This window comes from Sorex araneus, chromosome 1 (genome assembly GCF_027595985.1).
Source record: "Sorex araneus isolate mSorAra2 chromosome 1, mSorAra2.pri, whole genome shotgun sequence".
In the NCBI taxonomy this organism is placed as follows: domain Eukaryota; kingdom Metazoa; phylum Chordata; class Mammalia; order Eulipotyphla; family Soricidae; genus Sorex; species Sorex araneus.
This window is the reverse complement of record NC_073302.1, coordinates 450,578,641-450,604,006: the sequence shown is the minus strand read 5'-3', so window position 1 is coordinate 450,604,006 and position 25,366 is coordinate 450,578,641. Positions and strand designations below refer to the sequence as shown.

The window sequence follows — 25,366 nt, the reverse complement described above, 5'->3', positions numbered from 1 at the left end:
TTTCTTCCTTTTACTAGTTTATTTTGAAGGGGGGGCACACCCGGTGATGCTCAGGGGGTAGCCCTGGCTTTGTGCTCAAGAATTACTCCTGGGCTGGGGGCCGGAGCGATAGCACGGCGGGGAGGGCGTTTGCCTTGCACTCGGCCGACCCGGGTTCGATTCCCAGCATCCCATAGGGTCCCCCGAGCACTGCCAGGGGTAATTCCTGAGTGCAGAGCCAGGAGTGACCCCTGAGCATCGCTGGGTGGACTCAAAATGAAAAATAAAAGAATTACTCCCTCTGGTGCCTGGAGGACTCTGTGGGGGCTGGACCCGGGTGACCGTGTGTGAGGCGAGTGCCCTCCTGGCTGCGCCGTGACTCCAGACCCAACGAGACCTCCCGCACCTCCACCCACCCTGGTCCTTGGAGTGATTCATGGTCACTGAGCTGTGAAGTTCAAGATGGGCGGAAGCAACGAGGAAGGGGTGGGGGTCACTTCTGAACCCTCTGAGCCACATCCTGCAGTGCTCAGGGATCACTCCTGAGGGGGCCCACGGGGGCGGGGGAGGGGCGCGGCATTCAGGGGCTGGAACCAGGATCGGCTGCATGCAAGGCTGGCGCCGTCCCCACTGTCCTCCCCCCGGCCCCAACCCACCCGTTTGCTGGGGCCGACTTGCCCAGACCCGGGAAGTCAGCTCAGCCCCAGCGGGCTGCTGCTGCATCCCCAGGAAGTGCTCGGAGCTGCTCCTGCCTGGCCCTCCTCCCCCAGAGGCACAGGCCCCTTGGGCTCAGGTCTGTGGGCCCCTGTGTGGGGCCTCCCTCCCCCCACACACAGCCAACTCCCCACCTCTCTCCACCTGCTGCTGCGGAGCCCCGGGCCTCACAGCCCCAGAGCCCACATGGATCTCAGAGCCTCGAGGTCTGGGTCCCACCGTCTTTCCTCGTTTTAAAAATGTAAAGTGGGGGCTGGAGAGATAGCACAGCGGGTAGGGCGTTTGCCTTGCACCCGGCCGACCCGGGTTCAAATCCCAGCATCCCATATGGTCCCCTGAGCACGGCCAGGGGTAATTCCTGAGTGCAGAGCCAGGAGTAACCCCTGTGCGTTGCCAGGTGTGACCCAAAAAGAAAAAAAATATATAAAATGGGGTCCCGGGACATAGTACAACCATCCTGCCCTGGCTGGGTCCCTGGCACCGCCTAGGGGTCCCAGTTCCCAGAACACCCCGCCAGGAGCCAGCTGTGAGCACCGCTGGGTGTGGCCCCAAACCCAAACAATGAAATCAGATCAAATTGGAAGCCGGGTCTGGCTCAGCGGTTAGAGCCCTATGCCCCGTGAGTGGGGGGCCCAGGTTTGACCCCCGCTGCAAATAACGAAAATAATCATGAAGGCAATGGCAAATAGCCTCAGGGGAGAGCCTGTAGCGGGGGAGAAAGTCGCCCGTCCTCAGGCACCCAACACCGTGGACCCCCAAAGGCACCCGAGGGAGAGCCCAGGCTGCCCAAGGCGCAGAGCAAGACCTGAGACCCGAACCCCGTCTCTTTCGTCCCTGCCACTTGTGGCCGTCCACCGCCTTCCTGGTGAGGAGAGGGATGCCAGGCGCCGCCCCGGACACCCCCACCTGCAAGTTGTTGAGGGGTGGGCTCCCCCTTCCTCTCCGTCTTGTTCAGAGGCTCGGTGGCTCCCTGCGGGGGCACCAGGCGAGGTGGAAATTAGGATCCATCCCTGCAGAGCCCCAGAGGGAGTGGCCCGGGGGTGAGTGGAAGTAAGAGGGGGGCTCCCGCCAGACCGTGAGTGCGCGAGGACACGGAGGGACCCCAGCGAATGCGCACGTGTGCACGAGTTGTGTGCAAGGCCTGTGTGCGTGTGTGAATGAGCGTATGTGCACACGCGTGTGGTCCTGTACTGGGATGCGCCTGGGTGTCGCCGCGCGTCTGTGCTTGCAGTGAGCGCGGGCACGCGTGTCCCCGGGTGCCGCCCCCCGCCTGGGGCCCACTGCCGCGGGCACTGCGCGCGGGCGCCAGGTGCCGCCCCGCCCGTGGGGCTGGCGGGCGCTAACGGTCCCTAACTCACGGGGAGGCTGCGCGCTCTTTGCAGACGCTCCCTGCGCCTCCCCCGCGCGGGCCGCGGCGGCGCCTGCGCCGACGCCGAGCTGGGAGCGGGCTGCGGGCTCGGGCCGGTCCGGGGAGCAGGTGAGCGACCCGCGCCGCCCCCGGGCCCGGCCGGCCGCGCTGTGCCCGCGCGGGCGTCGCCCCGGCCGGGCCTGGCATCTCCTCTCCCCTGCCCCAGCCCCTCCTCCCCTGGCACCCCTTTCTCCCCGCCTGAAGCCTCCCTCCTAGCCCGACCCCCGCTCCTGGCACCCCGCCCGGGGCGCCTCCGCTCCGCTTCCTGCCCCTCCTCACCCCTGGCCCGCACCCCCTCCTCGCCCCACCCCTCCTTCCTCCACCTGCATCTCCCTAACCCCCTCCGCCTGGTACCTTCCTCCCCTCCCTCAGTCTGGCACATTTCCTCCTCCCCCCTGCCTGGTACCTTCCCCTCCTCCCTCAGTCTGGCACATTTCCTCCTCCCCCAGCCTGGCACCAGCTCCTCTTCCTCGTGCCCTTACCTCCCTCTGCCTCTCACTTTCCCATTCTGCTGCCTCTTGGCGCCCTCCCCACCCCCCACCCCCCCCCGTCTGTCTCTTTTCCTCCTCCCTCTGTCTGGCTTCTCCCTCCTCCCTCTGTCTGGTCTCACCCTCCTCCCTCTGTCTGGCTTCACCCTCCTCTCTCTGTCTGGCTTCACCCTCCTCCCTGTCTGGCTTCACCCTCCTCTCTCTGTCTGGTTTCACCCTCCTCCCTCTGTCTGGTCTCACCCTCCTCCCTCTGTCTGGCCTCACCCTCCTCCCTCTCTCTGGCTTCACCTTCCTCCCTCTGTCTGGCTTCTCCCTCCTCCCTCTGTCTGGCTTCACCCTCCTCCTCTGTCTGGCTTCACCCTCCTCCCCTGTCTGGACTCACCCTCCTTCCTCTGGCTGGCTTCTCCCTCCTCCCCTGTCTGGCTTCACCCCCTCCTCTGTCTGGCTTCACCCTCCTCTGTCTGTCTGGCCTCACCCTCCTCCCTCTATCTGGCTTCATCCTCCTCCCCCTGTCTGGCTTCTCCCTCCTCCCTCTGCCTGGCTTCTCCCTCCTCCCCCTGTCTATCTCTTCTTCTCCTCCCTCTGTCTGGCTTCCTCCCTCCTCCCCATTTCTCTCTTCGCCTCCTCCCTCTGTCTGGCATCTCCTTTCTCCCCCTTCTGTCTCTTCTTCCCCTGCCTTGGCTTCCCCCTCCTCCCTCCGCCTCTCCTCCTCCTCCTTCTGTCTGGCCTTCTCCCCGCACCTACCCCCCTCGGACCCCTCCCCCTCTGGCTCCTCCTCTCCCCCTCATTGGTCCCTCTCCCTGCCCATCCTTCGGCCCCGCCCCCGCCCCTATGCTCCCTACCCCCAGCCCTGGCCTCTCCCCCTTGGCCTCCTCCTCCTCCTCCTCCTCTCATTGCCTCTCCTTCCTCCTCCCCCCGCTCAGAGTTGCCCCCACCACCTACACGTGTCCCTGCTTTCTGAGTTGTGTCCTGCCCGAGGCCTTCCTGCTGCGGGGAGGTCAGGGGCCAGTGGACAGGGGGCAAGGGGCAGCCAGTGTGGGGGCGGCAGGTGGGCGGCTGGAGGGGGGCGGGTCTCTGCCAGCACCCGGGAGGGCCCTGTGTCTGCTAGCCGCTGCCCAGGATGTCCTGGGGCCCGCCCAGCTGCAGGAGTGTCCCCTGCGGGGCAGCCCCTGGGCCGTCCCTCCCACGGACCTCTCCCTGCAGGCCCTCCTCAGCATGGCCCGGGGTGCTGCGGGGGCGGCCAGCCGCGGGCCCAGGGCGCGAGGGGGCACTGGATGACAGCAGCACCGTGCCACCTATGACTCCAGGCCTCCAGCACCCGCCAGCCGCGGTACAGGTAAGCGCTGACCCCTCCCCGCTGAGGGGCCCCTCACCTCCCCTGCCTGGGCACGGCAGCCCCCGGCGCCCCCGTCCAGACGCCGCACCCGCGCAGCCTGGCTCTGAGAGCCAGCCCTCGCCCCCCGCCCCAGCCTGCAGGCCTGAACCCAGGGGTGCCCTCCTGGGGCCCGAGAGCACTGGGCGTGGTGGGGCCTGACCTCCTGCCCCACTCGCTCTGCGGAGGGAAGGGGCTTCTGGGCTCGTGGCCCCTCGGTGGCGGGACCCACAACCTGGGGGGGGGGGGGGCGGTCAGGCTGAGGCCCGCCCCGGAGAGGCAGGACAGTGAGGAGGGCTCTTGCCGGAGTCCAGCAAGGCGACCAGGCTCCGTCCCTAGCACCCCAGAGGGTCTCCCTGCCGGAAGTGAGCCCCGAGCACAGAGTCGGGAGTAGCCCTGAGCACTGCCGTGTGGCCCCCAAAACAAACTGTGTGTGTCAAAGACGGGTCTGGGGGTGCAGAGCTAATCCAGGGAAGGCGCTCGTCCCCCCGGCCCCAGCCCTGGCGCAGTGCCCTGAGCCCCAGGGCCAGGAGTGGTCCCTGGGCAGAGCCGGGAGTGAAGGGGAGGAAGAAAGAAAGGGGAGGGGGGCGGCTTGCAGGGCTGAGGCCCGAGGGGCGGGGAGAGGGGGGAGGGGCCTTTCCAAAGGGGGGCCCCACCGCAGGGAGAGCAAACTGGGGTGCCTGAGCCCCAAGGTAGTGTTCTCCCGTGCGGCTGCAGGCGAGGCCCCCGGCTCTGGGGGGTCTGAGGATGGAGGGGCTCGGAGGGGGGGACACGGGGGCTCTGGGCGGCACCAGGGCTGGTTCCCTGCCTGGCAAGTCCTCGGGAGTCGTGGCTGTTGGGTGCGCGGTGCTCAGGCCTCCTGAAGTGGGGGCCCTGGGGGGGCACATCACCTGAGTGTCTGTGCTCTGGGGACAGCAGGTACCCCCTCAGGTCGCCCCGGAACCCTGCGCTGGGGCCCCCGAGGCACCCTGGGAGCAGGCACACCCCAAGGAGCAGGCCGTGTTGGCCCAGGCGGGGGGGGGGGGACGTGCTGTCTGTCACACGAAGGCCGCAGCCCACCAGCCTCCAGGCCCGCCCCTGTGAGGCAGGGGAGCCTGTGGCCCGACAGGACGGTCACCAGCGGGTGTCCCCGAGGAGGCTGTCCCACAGACACCCAGGCCGAGTGGACACCCCGGGCTGGGGGCTGGATCCTGAGTCCCCCGAGCCCCCCAGGGCTCTGCAGGCTTTGGGTGGGCACCCAGGGAGAGACCTTTTGGGGGTCACAGCCATGTCCCCCACTGCCCCGTGCTGGGGGGTCTGCGTGGGCCTCAGCTGTCACCTCTTTGGGTTGTTGTGTTGTTTGGTTTGGGTCTGGGCCACGCCCGGCGATGCTCAGGGCTCCCTCCCGGCTCTGTGCTCAGGAGTCACTCCTGGCCGTGCTCGGGGGCCCTGTGGGATGCCGGCATGGAGCCTGGCAAACGCCCACCCCGCTGTCCTGTCGCTCCCTTCGCCGTTTCTTGGGGTCTCAAACCTGGTGATGTCACCGCACCTGGGCCCCCAGGCCCGAGCGCACGTGCCCCCTCTGCGGGTGGACGGAAATCAAGCCACGAGGGCGTGTGCCCCGGGGGGCCCGGTGTCTCCTGTGTGGCACGGAAGGGGGACAGGGGCCCGAGACCGTCCTGCTGGCCCTCGGCCAGACCCAGAGACGCCCTCGGTCACCCGAAGTGCCCGCCAGCACCCGGGGCCTGCTGTGTCCCCGTGGAGGCTGACTAGGTGGAAATGCCGGACGGGAGAGACCCTCGCCTCGCACATAGCCAGTGGGGTCCGCCCCTCGCTCCCCGGAGGCCCCCAAGCATCACCGGGGGTGACCCTGAGCGCGGCCAGGATTGGCCTGTGCGGTGCCAGGCGAGGTCCAGCCCTCCCTTCCAGCGGCTTCGGTGGGCGTGAAGGGGCCCGGGATGTGGGGCCGCTCACGGTCCCTGCAGGGGCCAGTTTGCTCCCCGCCACCTGGCCCGACCCCAGGACCCTTGGACTTGCTCCCAGGGCCAGGCGTCACTGGGAGGAGCCGCGGGGTGCCCAGCACTGCCGAGGACCTGGGAGATCAGGAATGGGGGGACCCCAGACCCCCCGAGGATGCAGGACAAGCACGGCTTCTCTCCCCGCCGGGCTGCGGCCCAGCAAACGGCCCTGTGCCAGCCCCCAGCAGCCCCAGCACCCCGAGAGGGCTGCCCGAGGCGGGCACGGGGCTAGGAACAGGCCAGCGGAGAGGCCTCCCTTCCTCCACCTGGCTGGGGTCGGGGAGACAGTCACCCCCAGGGGAAAGTGGACCCCCTCCCCCCTCCCCCTGCAGGAGAGGGGCTGGCCAGACCCACCCTCAGGGACGGGAGCAGAGGCGCCCCCAGCCCCTCTACCTCCCGCCTTAGAACACGCTTCAGGGGTCTCCCCAGCGAGGGCGGCCCCCCTCTGCACACCTCGCTGCTCTCCCAGCGTGTCCCCTGAGGGGACCCCCGTGGGCCTGGGGAGGTTTCCGACCGTGGGGTCCCTCCTGACGCAGCTCAGCCCCCGGCCTCGGGGCTAGGCTTGAGCCTGTGGCGTCCCCAGGCTGTTTGTTTGTTCGGTTGTTTTTGTTTTGTTTGTTTGTTTGGGGCCATACCCAGAGATGCTCAGGGCTGACTCCTGGCTCTGTGCTCAGGAATGCATCTGATGACTCCGGGGACCCCATGGGGTTCCGGAGATCGAACCCGGGTCAGCGGCAAGCAAGGCAAGGGTGCTCCCCACTGTGCTCTGGCTCCGCCCCGGCCCCCCCCGGGTCTAGGTCCGGCCCTGCAGAGCCCCTCAGAGACGGGGCCTGCACGAAGTGGCGGGCGGCAGGGGAGGCTTGGCGCGGGCCAGCGGGTCCCTTCCACGCCCAGGCTGGGCCTCGCTCCGCTGCCCCCCTGCAGGACGCTTGGTGCCCAGGTTCCGAGAAGCCGGTCGGCCGAGGGGCACGTGTCCTGCGTGGCCGCCCCGTGCCCGGTACCCTGGCGTGTCCCCGCTGGCCCACAGGCAGCTCTGACATCTTCCAGGGTGCCCTGCGGAGGGCAGCCGCCCGGGCCGGGCGCGGGGGCCGGGAGAGGGACAGGCCCTGGGGTCCTGGGGCGCGTGGGGCGCCTGCAGTCTCTCAGCCCCCCGGCCCACGGGCAGGAAGCAGCGCGGGGCGTTCCCTCAGGCGCCCCTGCCCGCTCTAACGCCCTCCGCTCCCCTCTTACCTTTCAGAAGAACCCGAGTTTTAAAAAAAGGTTTTTTAACGTATAGCAATAACACAGTGGGTAGGAGGCTTGCCGTGCGCGTGGCCCACCTGGGCTGACCCCTGGCACCCCACGTGGTACCCTGAGCCCCTCAGCCACGCCCTGTGCTGGCCACACCCGGTGGTGCTCGGAGCTGACTCCTGGCTCTGTGCTCGGGGGCCACAGGTGGGGCCGGGAGCCAGACCTCTGTTTCTCTTCTCTGGCTGCTTGGGGATCACGCCTAGCGATGCTCAGGACTCGTTCCTGACTCTGTGCTCAGGGATCGCTGCTGGCAGGGACCCTATGGGGTACTGGGGTACTGAACCCAAGTCCGCCACATGCGAGGCCAACCCCCTCCCCACTCTGCTACGGCTCTGGCCCCTGTTTCTCGCTTTCTAAAGGGGTGTCGGAGTAACCGGCCCTGCCCTTCCCACGGTGCTGAAGATCCAGATCAAACCAGGCTCGCGGAATTGTCCTATAGGCTGCGGCGCTTCGGAGAAGAGCTCCAGTGATCCCTGAGCACAGAGCCAGGAGTCAGCCCTGAGCTCTGCTGGGTGCGGCCCCAAACAGGCCTGGAAGAGGCAGGTGTGAGTTTGGAGGCCCATCCGAACCCTCAGGTGGCCCCGCCCCAAATGCTGGCTATTCTGCGGGGGAGGAGCGGCCTGAGCCTCAGTTCCCGGCCTGAATCGGCGGGTTCAGGCCCCGCTCCTCGAGGCCGGTCCGTCAGAGGCTGAGCCCCGGGCCTCGCCTTTCCAGAACATTCACTGCCGGCTGGGTGGGGAGCCGGGGCCACGCTTCCTGGGTCCAGGAACCACACACAGCTGCAACAGACGGAGGCTGCGAGTGCAGGAACGCTCTCTGGCTCGAACCCAAGCCCCGGAGCAGGACTCCGCACAGGGGTCTGTTCTCGAGTCCAGGTGGCAGCGCCCCCCCACGTCTGGGCTGAGGAGACCAGTGGGGTCCCCGGAGGCGCAGAGAACGGCCACCCCGGCCTGTCCTTCCCGCTCGGGGCGTGGGAGCACTGAGGGCCGTGGACCCACTCTGCAGAGGAGACTGCGGCTGGCAGGCAGGCGGGCCCGCACCCGGCCCCCTCCAAGGCGGGCGGCAAGAGGACAGGCCGCCCGGGAACGGGCCCCGCCGGGTGGGGGCGGGAGGCTCCGGAGCTGCTGTGTCTCTCGGCCTGCCCGTGTCGCCACCCTCGGCACCAGCCCGGCCAAGGGCCCAGGGCTCCCTTTTTCTTTCCTGGGCCAGAGGTAGCGCCGAGGCTCGGCACGGGGCCTTCCGCGCCTTGCACACTGCCAGTCCTGGTTCGAGTCCCAGCCCTGCGGTGGTCCCTTGAACAGTCGAGAGTGAGCACTGCCTGCCGTGGGCTCCTGAGCACTGCCTGCTGTGGGCTCCTGAGCACTGCCTGCCGTGGGCTCCTGAGCACTGCCTGCTGTGGGCTCCTGAGCACTGCCTGATGTGGGCTCCTGAGCACTGCTGGGTGTGGCCAAAGAAAAAGAAAACAGTCAGAGCAGGAAGGACCGGACAGCAGGTGCTGTCTGCACGAGGCCGGCCCGCCGGGTCCCCGGATCCCGCCAGGAGCCGCCCTGAGCAACTGCCGAGTGCGGCCCAGACGCCAAACCACAAGCCGGAGAGCTGCCTCCTCCCAAGCCGCCTTTCTCCTGGGGACGCTGTCGGCCGAGTCGAGCCCAAGCCTCGTGTGAGGGTGGCAGCAGCCAGGACCCCTGTGGGGGCCCGTGAGGACGGAGCAGGGTGGGCAGCTGGGTGGGGGGAGCAGAGCCACGCCAGGGAGGGCAGCTGAGCCCGGCTCGGGGGCGAATTGTCCCCGGAACCCGGCCATTCCCTTAGCGGCTCCGTCCCGGGGAGCCACCAGGCTCCGCAGCCCTGTCCGGGGTCCCCGCCCCCCCTCCCGGGGCCTGGCTGAGACGCGAGGGGGTGCCCCGGGTGCGAGCATGGGCTCCCCGCCAGCTCAGGACTTCCCTACCTGCACCCCGCCCCCTTCCCACCGTAGGCTCCTGGCCCTGGGGAGCACTGGGTTGGGCTGAACCCAGACGCCCCTCGGGCCCACAGCATCACAGGTAACTGCACCTGCACACACGTGACCCTGCTGCCACCCACCTCCTCCGCCCGAGGGCCGCAGGGCTCCGGGACTCCGCCACAGGGCTCGGGCAGGGCAAGGAACAGGTCCAAGGTCGTGGCCAGGAGCGATAGCACAGTGGGTAGGGCATTTGCCTTGCATGCGGCCGACCCGGGTTCGATCCCCGGCATCCCATATGGTCCCCCAAGCACCGCCAGGAGTAATTCCTGAGTGCAAAGCCAGGAGTAACCCCTGAGCATCGCCGGGTGTGACCCAAAAAGCAAAAAAAAAAAAAAACCAAGGTAGTGGCCACTGGTGGCCAAGCTGATGGACCCCCGGGCTGCTGGACTCAGGCCTGGACACCTTCCCAGTGTCTGCAGCTGTGGTCGTCTGTGACGCTGGAGTGGGTGGGGGCTGGGAGGATGGATGTGGGGGGACCAGAGACCTGGGCTGGCGGAGACACTTGCCTTGCACACAGCTGACCAGGTTCGATTCCCAGCACCCTCTATACTCCCAAACACCATCAGGCACAATCCCTAAGCACAGAGCCCGGAATAAGCCCTGAGCACCACCAGGTGTGGCCCCAAAGCGGGTGTGCATGCGCGCGCGCACACAGACACACATGCACACACAAACACACACACACAAGGGAATAAAAGTTCCCTCCTAAGCCAGGCATGGCACCAGGCACGCCCGGACCCTAAGGGGCAGCAGGGCCCTGAGGCAACGTGTCCAGAAGCTGACCAAGCTCGTGTCCGTCACCCAGCAGCGGGGCCAGTGGGCCGGAGGGGGTGTGAGATGCACAGCCTGGGTCCCCCTCTCTGGTCTGGAAGCCGGGACACAGGTGGGCGCAGGCTGAGGGGCTGCAGAGGGCTGCTTGATAAAGCTGGGCGGTAGCCCCCTTCACTAGGGGTGGGGGACCCAGCAGTGGTCGGCCAAGCAGACCCAGGCCCCGAGGGCACGGCCCCCGCAGGCGGGAAACCCTGGGCTGAGCTGCTGCCCCCCGCCCCCGCCCCACCCACGGCTCTGCTGGCCCGAGCCAGCGCCCTGCGTGTTGCTCAGATCCTGGCTCCTCCCTCTGATGCCAGCTTAGACCCTCGGGTTCTCCAGACCCCTGGCTGCCGCCCAGAGGCCCTGAGCACCCACTGCCCGCAGCCAGCGACCAGCCAGTTCCTAGAGACACATGCCGGGGGGGCCGGCACGAGGAGCAGGAGTCTCGGGGGTCTTCCCTGGTGTTTCCTAGAACCTGTGTTCCCTGGGCTTGGGGGTGTGCTTCATTTTTCTGGGGGGGAGACAGGGCCACACCCACAGGTGCTCAGGCTCTGTGCTCGGGACTGGCAGGGCTCCACGTGCAGTGCCAGGGACGGACAGGATTGGCCACCACCGAGCCATCGAGGCAGGCGCCTTACCTTGAGGTGTATTTTACTTCCTCCTGGACGGCCTCACCCGGCAGTGCTCAGGGATCACTCCAGGGGCCTGTGTTCCCAGGGGCCGTCTGGGACGCAGCAGGCAAGGCTGGGCCTTCACCCTCCTCTGTGAGTTTGACAACCGAGCGGAATTCACCTTGAATGCGCAGATGTCTGCAGTCTTGATTTTCTCTATGTTGTGACTCAGTTTATTATTTATTTGTCGGGGGGCACACCTGGTGACTGATGCTCGGGGGTTACTCCTGGCTCTGAGTTCAGGAACCACTCCTGGTGGTGCTCATGGGATGCCGGCGTTGAACCCGATCAGCCTCGTGCCAGGCAAGCGCCCTCCCTGCTGTGCCCCACTGGCTTCCTTCTTTAAAAGGCGGCATTTGGGAACCAGGGGGGTGGCGAGAGCGGCTGGAGCACGGGGCTTGGACGGCAGGTTCGGTCCCTCGAGCGCTGCTGGCACCACGGGACGTGACACCCGCACTCCGCAGCAGGTGTGACCCCCAGAAAGGCAGGTGCTGTGCAGCCCACCAGTGTGGGGGCTCGGGCTGGGTCTCTGTAGAGAGACACTGTACACATGTGAGGCCAGGGAAGGAGAGAGAGGTGCACGCACTTGCATGTGTGTGTATGTGCACATGTGTGTGCGCCTGTGTGACTACGCCAGCAGGAAGGCTGGCCCCAAGGGACCCCCGGGATGCAGGGATGGGCATGGCGAGCACCCGGGCACTGCGGTGGGGAGACATCTCCCAATTTGCAGTCCCGCCCCCTTCTGAGGTCACAGTGACATTGGTGCCGGGGTCCAGGGGTCCAGGGACTGCCCTTGCACAGGGGGCTTGAGCTGAGAGCAGCCACACACCGGCAGGCGCGTGGGGAGTCTGAGCTCCAGTCTCCCCAGTGAGGGGTTCTCCCGGGACCCAGAGTCAGGATTTGCCGACAAATAATAGAACACTCCCTGCCTTTAGGGGACTTTCTTTGTTCGGTGGGTGGGGCCATACCCGGTGGTGCTCAGGGATCACTCCTGGTGGACTCGGGGCCTCTCTGTGGTGCGGGGAATCAAGCTGGGGTCGGCTGCATTCAAGGCAAGCGCCTGCCCGCTGGACTGTCGCTGGCCTCCAGGCTAACTTGACGTTCTGAAGGGAGGAAGGAGGTTAAAAGCGACCAGGGCTCATGCAGACACAGTGAAAACAGCACATAGCTGCCTGCTCTCCCTCCCCTAGAGAACCAAATAGCACTGTCGCACTATCGTCCAGTTGTTCAATTTGCTCGAGCGGGCACCAGTAACGTCTCCATTGTGAGACTTGTTGTTACTGTTTTTGGCATATCGAATATGCCACGGGTAGCTTTCCAGGCTCTGCTGTGCTGGCGGGATACTCTCGGTAGCTTGCCGGGTGGAGGAATCGAACTGGGGTCAGCTGCGTGCAAGGCAGACGCCCGACCCGTTGTGCTATCGCTCAACCAAAATAAGCAGCAGAAAAAAGAAAGTTGAGAGGGTAAGTGGGTGGGATGGACGTGCAGCTGGTGGAAGGGCCAGTGCTGGACCAGGGGCTGCAGGGAGGGGAAGGGCGGTGTGGCCGGGACAGACTGCAGGGCGGCGAGGGCAGGGCCGGGCAGCCCGAGTTTTTACCCGGAGAGCACTCGGAGGCCGGAGGCTGCGTGGGCCAAGAGTGCGGTGGGGATTCCTAGGACCCACAGGAACTTTGCTCCTTCCTGGGAACCAGCAGGGGGTCGGCAGGTTGTCGACAGAGAGTGGGCAGGCCTGAGCCCGCGTTCGAGGGGGGCAGTGTGCGAGCAGGCCGGCCACGGAAAGGGGTGGATTCCACATCTGAAGCCCCGGGGAGTTGGCGCCAGCTGTGGTGTTGGCGGTGAGTGACCAACGCGTCCAGAGCCACCCGGGCTGTGCGCCTGGCGCCCGGGACGGCGGGCGGGGCGGGTGGATGGTCGAGCACGGGGTGAGGCCCGGGGGTGCTGTGAACCCACAGTCCGTGCGTGTAGGAGGACACGCGGCGTGGCGCACGGCCAGCCTGGAGTGGGCACGGGCCCTGTCCAGACGCGGGGGGCACGTCCAGCTGCGAGACCGGGTGCCTGAGCACCCCCAGGAAGAGGACCGAGGGGTCTGAGACACCCCCAGAGGGACGGGCAGCGCGCGCTGGAGGGAAAGCCAGGCCGCAGAGGCGGCACTGCGGGCGGGCACCTGCCTTGCCGCGGCAGACCCGGTTCGATCCCGGGCACCACGAGTGGTCCCTCGGGTCCTGCCAGGAGTGATCCCTGTGCACCACCGGGGCGGCCCCAAGACAAATAAATAAGAACAGGAAAGGAAGGAGGGAGTGCCCGGCCAGCGGCTGGCAGCTTCCCTGTGTGAGGCCGGGATGGACGGAGCGAGGGGCAAGGAGGGTCCAGCTGCACCGGGGGCCGGAGTCAGCACCCCTGGGGCCTGGGGAGGAGGGGGGGGTCCCAGAAGTGGCCGCACGTGCAGAGTCCAGCCTCTGAGCATGGCCCCGGGGCCAAGGCCAGGGCTGGGAGGACCCAAACAGCAGAAGCGCCTTCTGGAGTGTGGGCCTGGCGCTGGGGGACAGAGAGCTGAGGGTGCTGAGGGGACGAGGGTCGTGAGGGGACCAGGGCCCTGAGGGGACCAGGGCCGTGAGGGGACCAGGGCCGTGAGGGGATCTGGAGCTTTCTGGGGGAAGGGACAGCTGGGGCAGGGGAAGGTCCTTGTGAAGATAAGGGGCATGGGGACTGCATGTGACAGGTAAGGATGTGGGGAGGGCTGAGGTGGGTCCCCTCAGTTGCCAGCAGGGGTAGAACCTTCCCTAGGGGTGGGCTGGGATATCCCTCCCTGCTCCCTGCACATTTCACTTCACCATCCTGTCACCACCTTTGGGCCTGCTCCCCCTAAAGTGCTCCGGGGAAACGCAGAGGAATTGCACTGCCACTCAACTCACTGACCCCAAAGCCCAGAGGGCACTGGGTGACCACAGAAGCTTCTTGGATGGGGGCGAGGCCACCAGGAGGGTTATTATTTGGGGGCCCATACCCGATGGTGCTCAGGGGCTACTCCTGGCTCTGCACTCAGGAATCACTCCCGGCGGTGCTCAGGAGTCGAACCCAGGTGGGCCGCACACAAGGTAAACGCCCTCCCCACTGCGCTATCACTTCCGTCCCCACCAGGAGTTTTGACCTTGGGGCGAGGTGGGAGAGGGGAAAGGAAGTGGGGTGCAGGGGCAGGGCTGGCCGCCGGCAGGGAAGGCAGGGGAGGAGGGAGACTCCCCCTTCACCCCACCCGAATCCCTGAGGGTCAAAGGTCAGAGTAGCTTGGAGGTCCCCATTGCAGGCCACACAGCAGGGCGAGCAGAGCAGGACACGGCACCCAGAGGGAGCCACAGGGTTCAGGAGGTGCCACCAACACGAGGGTCCCCAGCCCCCCGCCCCGGGGCATGCAGGGCCCAAAGGCGGGACACGAGGCTCGGGCACCACAGGATCGGGCCCGGGTGGGCGTCTGCAGCCAGGGCGGGGGGGGGGGGCGCGGGGAGCATGTGCCGGCCCAGCGCGGAGCCGCTCGGAGGAGAGGCCCGGCTGCTGCTGTCCTGCTTGTTTCCTTCCGTGGGGCCTCACCTGGCGGTGCCAGACTGTGCCCGGGACCCTTGGCGCCGTGCCTGCCCCGGGCCGGGCCGCCCCGCGCCCTTGGCCGCCCATCCCCCGGCCCGCACTCAGCTCCAGCCAGCAGCGAGGGGGTGCGGGAGCCTCCAGGCCCTGAGCAGCCCCCACACCCCGGGACTCTGTCCAGGCGGCCCCGGGGTGAGAGGGACCTCGGCCACCCCTCCCTCAGCGGCCATGTCCCCGGGCCCCCGTATCCCTGTGTCCCCATGGCCCACGGCCCTGCATCTCTGTGCCCCTGGGTCCCCAGGTCCCTATGCACCTATGTCCCTGTGTCCCCGTGTCCCTATGTCCCCATGTCCCAGTCTCTGCCTTTGTGTGCCCGTGTCCCTGTGTCCCCGTGTCCCTATGTCCCCGTGTCCCAGTATCTGCCTTTGTGTGCCCGTGTCCCTGTGTCCCCATGTCCCTGTGTCCTTGTGTCCCAGTCTCTGCCTTTGTGTCCCCATGTCCCTGCGCGCCCATGGCTGTCTCCCTCTGGACCCCTGGATTTCAGACAGAGACCCCCCTCAGACAAACCAAGTCCCCCAAGGTCACCTGCTGGTGACCTACTTCTGCTTTGAGTTTTGCTTCTTTCTATCCTAGTGTGGGTTCCTGTCCCCGTGGCCGGGGGAGAGGGGGTCCCGGGGTCGCCGCCCGCCCAGACAGGCAGAGCAGGAACCAGTGTCTTTAGTCCCGCAGTAAGGGGGTGGGGGCTAAACGGCAGACTCCCCTCCCCAGCTTTGGGGCGCACCTGGCCCCAAGGTCTCCCCTGGGTCCCTGAGGGCTGGGACAGCAGCCAGGCAGGCAGGCAGCACCGAAGCGCCCCTGGACCCGTCATACCCAGGGGGCAGCGCCCAAGGGCACAGGAGGCAGCGGGGTGTAGGGATGAATCAGAGCCGCCCGAGGGGGCCTGGGCTGGGCTGGGCTGCTCCTCCTCCCTCTCTCCGTATCTGTCTGTCTCTGTCTCCCTCCCCCCCCCTCCCTCGGCCTGCGCCCCACTCCCCCCCACGCGGGAGCCGGCCCGGTCCTCCAGCAGCGCTGTACGGACGGGCTGGGGGCGCGTCCCCCCCCCCCCCCCGCAGCCCGCTTTCCTTTGTTCCTCCGGCCTGCCTCCCTCGCCCCTTCCCGGCCCCCTCCGGCTCGCGGCGGCCTCCCTCGGCCCGGCTCCCCCCGCCTCGCCCCTCCCTGGCGCGGGGTCCCCGCAGAGGGACCCCGGGGCGGCGGGGAAGGGGTTAAGCGCGTCCACCGCGCCGGCCCCTCCGCCCGCCGCTCCCGCAGTAGGCCCCGCGCTGACCTTCAGCGGCGGCGGCGCAGTGCGCATGCCCGGCCGGGCCCGCCCGCCACGGCCGCCGCGGCCCCGGGCCGGGCGGGAGGGCGCGGGGGGCGGGCGCGGGCCGGGCGGGGCCGGCCGGGGCGCCGAGGGGGGCGGGGGCCGCGCCGTCCCGCCGGCCGCGGCGCATCTCTCCCCGCGCGGGGAGCGGCGCTTTGCCATTCGGTGCCGGTGGTGCCTCGGCGAGGGAAGGAGAGATGGGGGGACGGCAGGGGGGACTCCGGCTCCGGGCCGCTCCCCGGCCGGGTGGCGCGCACGGCCGGCGCCGGGCGGCCCGGGAGACTCGGGGCTTCCCCGGGGGCGCCTGGCGGGCGCGTGGCACGGCCGAGCCACGGGGTGCGGGGCGGGGGGCCGGGGTCTTTGAGTTCTGCCCGGGTGCGGAGGCCCGGCGCGCCTCACCCCTGGGTCGCGCTGCTCTCGTGCCGCCCGCAGACGTGTGTGTGTGTGTGTGTGTGTGTGTGTGTGTGTGTGTGTGTGTGTGTGTGTGTGTGCGCGCGCGCGCGGGCGGGGGCCCGGCGGCCGGGACGTGGAGCTGCCGCGGTGCCAAGCCAGGTGCCAAGCCATCATGCCTGTCTGTGCCCAGGGTGCCGCCCCCAAAGGTGGCTGCAGCGGGGAGGGCCCGGTGCCCCGCTGGCGGAGGGGAGGGGGCGTCTGTGGGCGTGAGTGAGAGTGACCAGCCGCCCGGGCACCTCCCTGTCCACCTCGGCAGCCTCTCACCCGCGGGCCCAGCCCCAGGAAGCTGCTGGCCATCCGCACCCCCGCAGGCCCCTCCCTCAGCCTCCCGGCCGGCTTCCCCCAAAGGCCTTCCCAGCAGTTTCAAATCTGGGCTCCTCCAGCGGCCTCTCCCCGAGCCCAGTCCGGGGAATGGCCACGTGGCCCTGCCAGAAGCTCCCAGCGCCGGGAAGGGGCCTGGGCACCCGCAGCAGCCTCAGGCACAAACCTGCGGAGGCGGGTGCAAGGGTCGGCGGCCCGGGGCCCTGTCCAGACCCTGCACACAGGCATGGAGGGACAGAGGCAGCCAAAGGCCCGGAAAAGCACCCAGACACACACGAGGTGCAGGGCACACTGGCCCTCCCAGTGTGGGCTCATGGCACGGGCAAGCGGGCAGAGAGACAGCCCAGGCACAGAAGTGGAACCACCGGGAGGCTTCCTGGAAGAGGGGGCCCACGCTGACTGGAAAGGATGAGTGTCCGTGGCATGGGCAGTGGAGCCAGCCCAGGCCAGAGAGGAGCGGCCGCAGGGGAGGCGATGAGCAGGCGGGGACTCAGGCTCAGCCCCACGCCCAGCCCCAGCCTGCAAGGGCACAGTCTGGCGGGGACTGGCAGGAGGGGCCCCTGGGTTCCCGCTGAGGCGCAGAGAGCAGAGTCCTGGGCCTCTCTGGTCCCCACAGAGGCACCCAATGACCAGGGATGGGGCGCGCAGCCAGGACGCGGGGGAGCCAGGCGAGGGGACAAGCCTCCGGGGGTCTCCATCCTCCCCTGAAGGCGGGGAGGACCCTCGGCGATGCCACGTGGTCTTCCAGCCAGCGCCCCTACCCCCACCCGGCCTCCGGCTGTGTCCCCGTCCCCACGGCCTCCAGCTCTCCCTCCAGGAGGAGGCCTCAGGACTGGCCCCCAGGAGCACCCGCCCCCAGCCCTGGGGTCCTGCACCCCCTGGCCGGCCAGCAGGCCCTGCAGCCGCCTCGCCCCCTCACGGGCTGTGGCCCCCAGCCCTCTTCCTGTTCCTGGGAGCCCGTCCACATTCCCGCTTTCCCAAGCCGTGCTCTTGGCCTCTCACTTTCTCACACGGAAACAAACAAAGACTCACAGACCCAGAAATAGACTCACACGAGCTGGAAGACGCACAGGCCGCGTCCAGCCCCCCGGCCAGCCCGGCTCGCGGCGCGGGCATCGCTGCGTGCCCGCACCCGCCGGGCGCGCGGGGACACACACACGCACACACGCACACACCTCCGGGCTGGCAGGGGACCCGCCTCCTGGGCACACCCACCCACCCACCCCCGCCGGCCGCCGTGGGGTGCGGGAGGAAGGCCCTCCCGCGGCTCCCCCCGGATTCCTCCCTCGCCGCCAATGCTTCCCTACTTGGCCGGCCGGGTCTCTGGGGACAGGCCCTCAGAAATGCAGCTCGGGGGGCGGGGGCGGGGGAAGGGGGGCGTCGGGACGGCCTGTTCCGGGCCCGGCCCTGCCGCCGGATTCCCTCGCCCGCCCGCCCGCCCGGCCAACTCTCGGCGGCGGCGGCGGAGCCGGGGCGGCCGGCCGGCGCGCCCCCCGCCCCCCGCGCGCCCCCCCGCCCCCCGCGCGCCCCCCGCGGCCCCCGCGCCCCGCGCCCCGCAGGCCCGGCCGGCGGCTTATCTGGCCCGGGAGCGGCCGGCGCCGGCGGCCCCGCGAGCGGGCGCAGGCGGACCCCGGGCCGCGACTATTTCGGGTTATCAGCGCAGGAATGCGGCAGCCGCGGCGGCGGGCGGGCGGCGGCGGCGTGGGCCGTGGGCCGTCAGGGCAGCCCTGAAGGGGCCCCCTCCCCACTCCGCTCGAGTAGAAGTGTGAGAGAGCCCAGCAGGACTCAGAGGGGAGAGTTGGAGGGAAAAAAAAGGCAGAAAAGGGAAAGAAAGACGGAGAGAGAGAGAGAGTGAGCCGAGCCGCCGAGCCCACCCCGATGGCCGCGGACGAAGTTGCCGGAGGGGCGCGCAAAGCCACGAAAAGCAAACTTTTTGAGTTTCTGGTCCATGGGGTGGTGAGTGGGGGAAAGTTAGCGGGGGCGGGCGGGCGAGCTGGCGCGGGCTGAATGGAGGGAGGGTCGGGAGGGGGCTCCCGCTCGCCCGCGCCCCGAGCGGGGGGCGCCGCCTCCCGCCCCCCCAGCCGCGGGGCCGAGCCGGCGCCCTGGCACCCGGCCACGTCGTCAGCGGCCGCGGGGACGGGAGGCGGCGGCAGGGGCGCCCGTCAGGGGCGGGGGGTGGGACTTGGGGACTGGGGGGTCCCCTCGCTGTCGCGGTGCTGCCTTCCTTCTTCCCCCGGTGGGCCCAGGTGTGGCCCCCGGCCGGGGCGGGGGCGGGGGCGGGGGCCGGACTTGAGCTGTCCGGTTCATCCTCGGAGGGTGCCTGGCTGCCGCGGGGTGAGGCGCAGGTGACCCCCCACGGCAGAGGGGGGGCAGAGAGACCCTCTCCAGGGACACAGCCGAGTTAACGGAGCCCAGGGCTCCCTGGGGGCGAGGCGGCCACCGGAAGCTGGTGTCCTGAACGCCTCAAAGGTGTGAAAGGAGGCGGGGAGGGGCGGCGCACAGACACGCGGGCCGCGGGGGCCACCTTTGCAGATGGCAGGTGTGGGGGGGAGGCTGGGAGGTGGGGGCGGGTGCAGAGGAAGCAGTAGGCTCATGATGGCCAGATTGGGTGGTGACCCCACCAGAGACACTCCGAGGCCCAGGGTTCCTGACTCCCAGTGACCGGTGGTGGGGCCTGGTGGGACCCCCCTGTGCTCCATAAATGGACGAGGGGCTGCCCCAGCCAGCTGCCCCCCCACCCCAGGCATCCGGGGGGTAACCACCCAGGGGTGCCATGCTTGCTGTTTAAAGGGGTCCCATGAAGAGCCAGCGAGGCCATACACGAGTTTTCATTGGCCAACTTGGTCCCCAGGTTCGGGGGCGGCTCCAGGCTCCTCTCCCACCACCCGCCCCGGTGCTGGTGCTGCTGGGGAACGGCCGGGCCTGGCCTCCAGGGCGGCTAACCCAGGAGGTCTGAGTGACAGGCTCAGCTGGGGTGGGAGCGGCCCCACTGGCACACAGGCCGGGGAGGGACGGGCAGGGACAGCTGGCCGGAGGGGTCAGGCCAGCGTGCAGGGGGAGCGCAGAAGGGCAGAGGGAGCCGGCAGGGGCAGCCGCCGTGCTGGGAGCACTGCACAGGGTGCACGGGCCATGGGCACTCTGGTCTGCCCCCTCAACTCCCTCCTGCTGCCTGCCCCCACGCCCCCTCCACCCTCCACCCTGCACTCCGCAGAACCCTGGGACTTGGGCAAAATGGGGTCTTCAGAGCCCCAGCACAGTCCATGGCCCCCTCGCACCTGGTGGAAGTGGAGGGGTGTAGGTGGCACCATCGCAGGCGGCCGGAAGGCAGAGGAGAGGCGTCCCCTGGCCTCCTCCAGCCCAGCTCCGTGGGGGAGGGGCTGCAGGGGGTGTGACCTCGCTGTCCAGGTTGCCTCCCACCCCCCTTCACCTTGGGCGCAGGCCATGGGTGTGCCACGTCTATAGAAGCCCCTGGGTGTGGCCATTCGGAACCAGGACAGAAGTGGGGGTCCCAAGGGTCCAGAGCGCCCCCCCTGGTCCCCAGACCCGGGAGCGGAGATGCGGGTGGGCCCCAGCAAGACCGGACTCCCCATACGCGGCCTGGGACCTGGGGAAGGGGGTGCGAGATGGAGCCTCGAGAAACAAAGCCGGGGTCCCTCCCAAACTGCGCGCGGGGCTCCGGAAGGCGGGGGAGCCGCGTGACCTTGGCCGTGTCGCATTTCTCCTTGAGCCCCAGTGGTCTCATCTGTCAAGTGGGGATTGCGGGGAGGTGGGGGCCGCGCCCCGGCGGCCTGCGGGGGGCGGGCGGGCGCCCGTCCTCGGGCTCGGTGGCGAGGCCCCCCGAGAGCGCCCGGCGCCGCCGCCCCGCCGCCCCGCCGCCGCCGCGCGCCGGCCTCAGTTCGCGTCCCGCCGCGGCCGCCCGGCCCCCGCCGCCGCCGCCGCCGCCGCCGCGCCGATCCCGCGCCCCGGCCCCGCCCGCCCGCGCGCCCGCCGCCCCTCGCTCGCGCCCGCCGCCTCGGGGGTCGCGGGGCCGGGGGCGGGGGCGGCTCGCGGGGCGCGGAGGCGCGCGCGGCCGGGCTCTGACCCGCGGCGCCTGTCTGTGCCGCCCCCGCCCGCAGCGCCCCGGGATGCCGTCTGGAGCGCGGATGCCCCACCAGGGGGCGCCCATGGGTCCCCCGGGCTCCCCGTTCCTGGGCAGCCCCGCCGTGCGACCCGGCCTGGCCCCCGCGGGCATGGAGCCCGCCCGCAAGCGAGCAGCGCCCCCGCCCGGGCAGAGCCAGGCCCCGAGCCAGGGCCAGCCGGTGCCCACCGCCCCCGCGCGGAGCCGCAGGTGAGTGGGGGGCGGGGGGCGGCCGGGAGGGGCGGGGCGGGGCCGGCCGCGCGGGCGCCGCGGCCCGGGGGGCGCCCCCTGGGGAGGGGGCGGAGGGGGCGCCGGCCGCTCCCTTTGTGTGCCCACCGTCGGGACGCGGACGGCGGCCGTCGCGCCCCGCCGGGCCGGTCACCTGCTCCGTCCCACCTCCCCGCCCGTCCCCGGGCTCCCGGGATGCTGGTCCGGGTGGGGGCGGGGCGTGTCCCCCCGCGTGGCCGCCCCTCCCCCCCGGGCCGCCCAGGAGCGCCAAATCTGAACCCAAATCTCAGGCGGGGGGTGGAGCCTGGCGGCTGGCCCCGTGGGTGGGTGGTCTCGCCCGGGGCTGCTCAGACCTCGCGCGGGTCCGAGCCGGCCGCTGGCACCCCGGGCCCTGCTGCCCCTCGCTCCGGAGTTGGTGGACGCGCACGCTCGTCCCGGCGCGATCCGGCTTTTCTGCTTCTTTTTCTTCTCTTTCTTTTCTTTTTTTCTTTTTTCTCTTCTTTTCTTTCTTTCTTTCTTTCTTTTTTTTTTTTTTTTTTTGCGCACCGGGGACTCTGCACTGGCCGGACTCTCCTGAGGAAGTCTTTAGCCACGTGAATGGTCCCTTTAGACAGTAAACACGCCCCTGGTTTATCTCAGACGGACAGTTTCTCATTGGTCATCTGTGCCCCGCATATGAGACCTTTGCGGGAAGCCGCCTGCCCGGCCTTAAAATTCAAAAAGAATTTTTGGACGAGGAGGGGGCAGCGGTCGGGGCCACCGCAAGGGGGCACTGCGCAACCGCCCTTGCAGCCGGGCTCGGGGCCCTTCTGGGGCGCACGGGGAGCCCGAGCCCCATCGCCCTCCCAGGGGCAGACTCGCCCGGCGCCGCGGGGGCACGCTCTCTCGAGACCCCCGCGTGCCTGGGGCCCGGGGGCCCCGTCTCAGGGGCAGCAGGGGTCCCGTCCTCCCGCCCCCTCGGGCCTCCAAGGGCCGGGGGTCCCAGCTGAGCCTCGGAACTGCCCTCCCGCCCCCAGCCTTCCTCGGACACTGCAGCACCCCGCCCGCTCCCGCTCGGGTGGGCTGCAAGGGGGCTCCCAGGCCACGGAGCGGCCGGGTGCCCGCTGCGCCCCGCGCCAGCGCTGCGGCGGACCCCAGCCGGCGGGGGGAGATGTCGGGATAATTTAGCAGGTGGCCTCGTTACTCCCAGATCTGTCGCCATGGTAACCTGTTTTTTTCTTTAAAAAATGTACAGTGCCAAGAGGAGGAAGATGGCTGACAAAATCCTCCCTCAGAGGGTGAGTCCGGCCTGCAGCCCCGGCCCCTCCTGCTCCTTCCCCCACCGCTGCCTCGGCTGCGGCCCAACACTCCCTGCCACGTTTTTGTTTCAGAAAGCTAATTAAGAAGTGGGGCTCCCCAGGCCAGAGGAGGGGTGGGGTGGAGAGGAGGGGAGCCCCCAGGGCTGGGAACTGGGCGCCCATGAGGGTCTCCGGCCACCCTGAGATGGACAGGCTGGGACAAAGAGGGACAAATAGGGACTTGGGAGTCAGAGGCTGGTGTGGCGGCTGCGCGGGCACAGGGGCTGCAGGATGGCGGCACCTTAGGGTCACTTCCAGGACTAGCTGGGGACGAGGCAGCACCGCTGGACAGCCCTGGCGACACTGGGCTTGGGGACAAGGTGGGGGCAGGAAAGCAGCTCCCCCTCTGTCTCGGGGAGCCCCGATCAGGGAAGCTCTGGGCAGGTGACCAGGGGAAAGCTGGACGAGGCCAGGCAGGCCAGCCTCCTGGTGGCCGGGAGAGGCCCCAGCACCGGCCGGTGGCCCAGACCGATTGCCCGCGCCCTCCCTCCCAGATCCGGGAGCTGGTGCCCGAGTCCCAGGCTTACATGGACCTCCTGGCATTCGAGAGGAAACTGGATCAGACCATCATGCGCAAGCGGGTGGACATCCAGGAGGCGCTCAAGAGGCCCATGAAGGTGCCTTGGCTTGGGGGCAGGAGGGCTGGACGTCCCGTTACCGGGCGAGGCGGGGCAGGGGTGTTGCCCGCGAGCCGCCCACAGCCCGCGCCCTGGCCCACCCTGTTTCCCACAGCAAAAGCGGAAGCTACGGCTTTATATCTCCAACACATTCAACCCTGCGAAGCCGGACGCAGAGGACTCGGACGGCAGCATCGCTTCCTGGGAGCTGCGGGTGGAGGGCAAGCTCCTGGATGATGTACGTCCTGGCCCCGGCCTCGCGCTGTCCGGGTGGGGACGACACGCGGGGGCTCGGGGCGCCGCTCTAGGCGCGGAGGCCTGGGCTAACCTTTGGGCTCCTCGCGGCCCCGCCCCCGCGGCCCTCGCCCCGCCCCCACGGCCCCCGCCCCTCTCGCACAGCCCAGCAAGCAGAAGCGGAAGTTCTCGTCCTTCTTCAAGAGTCTCGTCATTGAGCTGGACAAGGACCTTTATGGCCCGGACAACCACCTGGTCGAGGTAGGAGCCGGGCTCTGCCGCCCGGAGCAGCCCCCACCCCGCCGGCACTGCAGGGACTGGGGGGCGGGGCCAGCGCGGAGCCGCAGGCCCCGCCCCCATGCCGCTGTCCCCCGCGCAGTGGCACCGGACGCCCAGCACGCAGGAGACAGACGGCTTCCAGGTGAAGCGGCCGGGCGACCTGAGCGTGCGCTGCACGCTGCTGCTCATGCTGGACTACCAGGTGCGCGGCCGCGCGCGCCCCCCCGCCCCACCCCCCTCGCCCCGATCTCACGGCCCCCTCCCCCCAGCCCCCCCAGTTCAAACTGGACCCCCGCCTGGCCCGGCTGCTGGGGCTGCACACGCAGAGCCGCTCGGCCATCGTCCAGGCCCTCTGGCAGTACGTGAAGACCAACCGGCTGCAGGACTCCCACGACAAGGAGTACATCAACGGGGACAAGTATTTCCAGCAGGTACCACTGTGCCCGCGCGGGGTGACGCCCCTCAAGGCAGAGTCGCAGCTTGCACCGGGGTGCTAATGGGGTGCCAACAGCCACGCCCACCCCGCCACCCCTGGGGACGCTGGGTCGGGAATTCCCATTTCCCCCGGAGGTGTGAGTGAGCTGAGAAAATCCTAGCGCAGCTGAGCTGGTGAGGAATCAGCTTCCAGGGAACACGGCAGCGGCAGCGCGGGGCGGCTGCAGAGCCCAGACGGCCTGATCCCCAGCACCCGGCCTGATCCCCAGCACCGGGCCGGCGCCCCCCACATCCCGGGGTTGAGCCCCGAGCGCAGAGCCAGGGCTGGCGTCACTGGCTGTAGCCAAAAACAAACAGCGGACAGAGCAGAGAAGGCCGCGGTGTTTATTGCGCTCAGCGCCCCCGCGGGCTCTCTCCAGGGCGGCTAGGGGGGCAGGGTGGTCGCTCACGGCCCCAGCCCCCCCCCCCCCGCCCCCCTGAGCTCAGCTGAGATGAGACCGCGCCAGCCTCTTTGCCCGCACACATCTCTCCCTCCTGCTGCAGATTTTTGACTGTCCCCGGCTGAAGTTTTCCGAGATTCCCCAGCGCCTCACCGCTCTGCTCCTGCCCCCTGACCCCATCGTCATCAACCACGTCATCAGGTGAGGCCCCTGGCGCCCCGCCCCGGCCCCTCCTCCGGCCTCCGCGCGCCCGGCCCATGCTGGCCCCGAGTGGCCTCTGCTTGGAGCCCACGGGATGGCCTTCCCGACAGCGTGGACCCGTCCGACCAGAAGAAGACCGCGTGCTACGACATCGACGTGGAGGTGGAGGAGCCGCTCAAGGGACAGATGAGCAGTTTCCTCCTGTCCACGGCCAACCAGCAGGAGATCAGTGCCCTGGACAGTAAGGTGGGCCCCAGCCCGGAAGTGACCAGGGACGGACGGACGGACGGACATGCACACACACACACACACACAAGCCCAGGCACTGCCGCCCCCGCACCCGACGGGCAGGGGCGGGGGGCCGAGGCCTGCCCACCCGGCTGCCCCCTCCCCGCATCACCAGGCGGAAAGCGTGTCTCTACCTGTAGATCCACGAGACGATCGAGTCCATCAACCAGCTGAAGATCCAGAGGGACTTCATGCTGAGCTTCTCCAGAGACCCCAAAGGCTACATCCAAGACCTGCTCCGATCCCAGAGCCGGGACCTCAAGGTACCGGGGCCGGGCGCTCCGGGCGCGAGGAGGCTGTGGGGCCGTTGGAGGGGTGCCCGCGTGATCGCCCCACTGCTCGCTCCCAGGTCATGACCGACGTGGCGGGCAACCCTGAGGAGGAGCGTAGGGCCGAGTTCTACCACCAGCCCTGGTCCCAGGAAGCCGTCAGCCGCTACTTCTACTGCAAGGTGGGGAGGGCTCCGTCCGCCGCCCGCGCGCCCCTCGGGACAGCCTCCCGGGCACTCACCCACTCCTTCCTGCTCTGTGTCTAAGATCCAGCAGCGCAGGCAGGAGCTGGAGCAGTCGCTGGTGGTGCGGAACACCTAGGAGCCCTGCGGACCGGGGGAGACCGCGCCGCCCGCCCACCCGCCCGTCCCGCGGCCGCCCCCACTTCCGGGCAGGCAAAGCGGCCGGGATTAAAGGTCGTTCATCTGGTAGCCGCCGTGTGGTCATTCGCAAGGGGGGGGGGCAGGGGCAGGCAGTGGGGTCCCC

At 69.4% G+C, this 25,366-nt stretch overlaps 2 protein-coding genes across 10 annotated transcripts; one reads left to right on the top strand and one right to left on the bottom strand.

The window, feature by feature from the left end:
• Positions 1-2,015: 2,015 nt before the first annotated feature.
• SMARCD3 (SWI/SNF related, matrix associated, actin dependent regulator of chromatin, subfamily d, member 3) lies at positions 2,016-25,311 on the top strand. Of its 3 annotated transcripts, none has more exons than XM_055123757.1 (14): positions 2,016-2,170; positions 3,793-3,925; positions 20,551-20,762; positions 22,015-22,057; positions 22,612-22,734; positions 22,850-22,972; positions 23,134-23,229; positions 23,348-23,449; positions 23,517-23,678; positions 24,226-24,323; positions 24,434-24,569; positions 24,752-24,874; positions 24,961-25,062; positions 25,148-25,311. In XM_055123757.1, the coding sequence occupies exons 2-14, from the start codon at positions 3,887-3,889 to the stop codon at positions 25,199-25,201; spliced, it is 1,413 nt and encodes a 470-aa protein (XP_054979732.1). In that variant the 5' UTR covers positions 2,016-2,170; positions 3,793-3,886; the 3' UTR covers positions 25,202-25,311. The 3 variants fall into 3 exon arrangements, with proteins under 3 accessions (XP_054979732.1, XP_054979729.1, XP_054979730.1); XM_055123754.1 differs by lacking the exon at positions 2,016-2,170 and adding an exon at positions 3,452-3,586; XM_055123755.1 differs by lacking the exons at positions 2,016-2,170; positions 3,793-3,925 and adding an exon at positions 18,095-18,391.
• Positions 7,612-17,917, bottom strand: LOC129400809 (rho GTPase-activating protein 17-like). Of its 7 annotated transcripts, none has more exons than XM_055123761.1 (3): positions 12,326-13,231; positions 11,697-11,831; positions 7,612-11,270 (listed from the first exon to the last, which is right to left on the bottom strand). In XM_055123761.1, exon 3 carries the CDS (start codon positions 9,161-9,163, stop codon positions 7,820-7,822), a length of 1,344 nt encoding a protein of 447 aa, XP_054979736.1. In that variant the 5' UTR covers positions 9,164-11,270; positions 11,697-11,831; positions 12,326-13,231; the 3' UTR covers positions 7,612-7,819. The 7 variants fall into 6 exon arrangements, with proteins under 7 accessions (XP_054979735.1, XP_054979737.1, XP_054979736.1 ...); XM_055123760.1 differs by lacking the exon at positions 12,326-13,231 and adding an exon at positions 17,488-17,917; XM_055123762.1 differs by lacking the exon at positions 12,326-13,231 and adding an exon at positions 14,311-15,577.
• Positions 25,312-25,366: the final 55 nt, after the last annotated feature.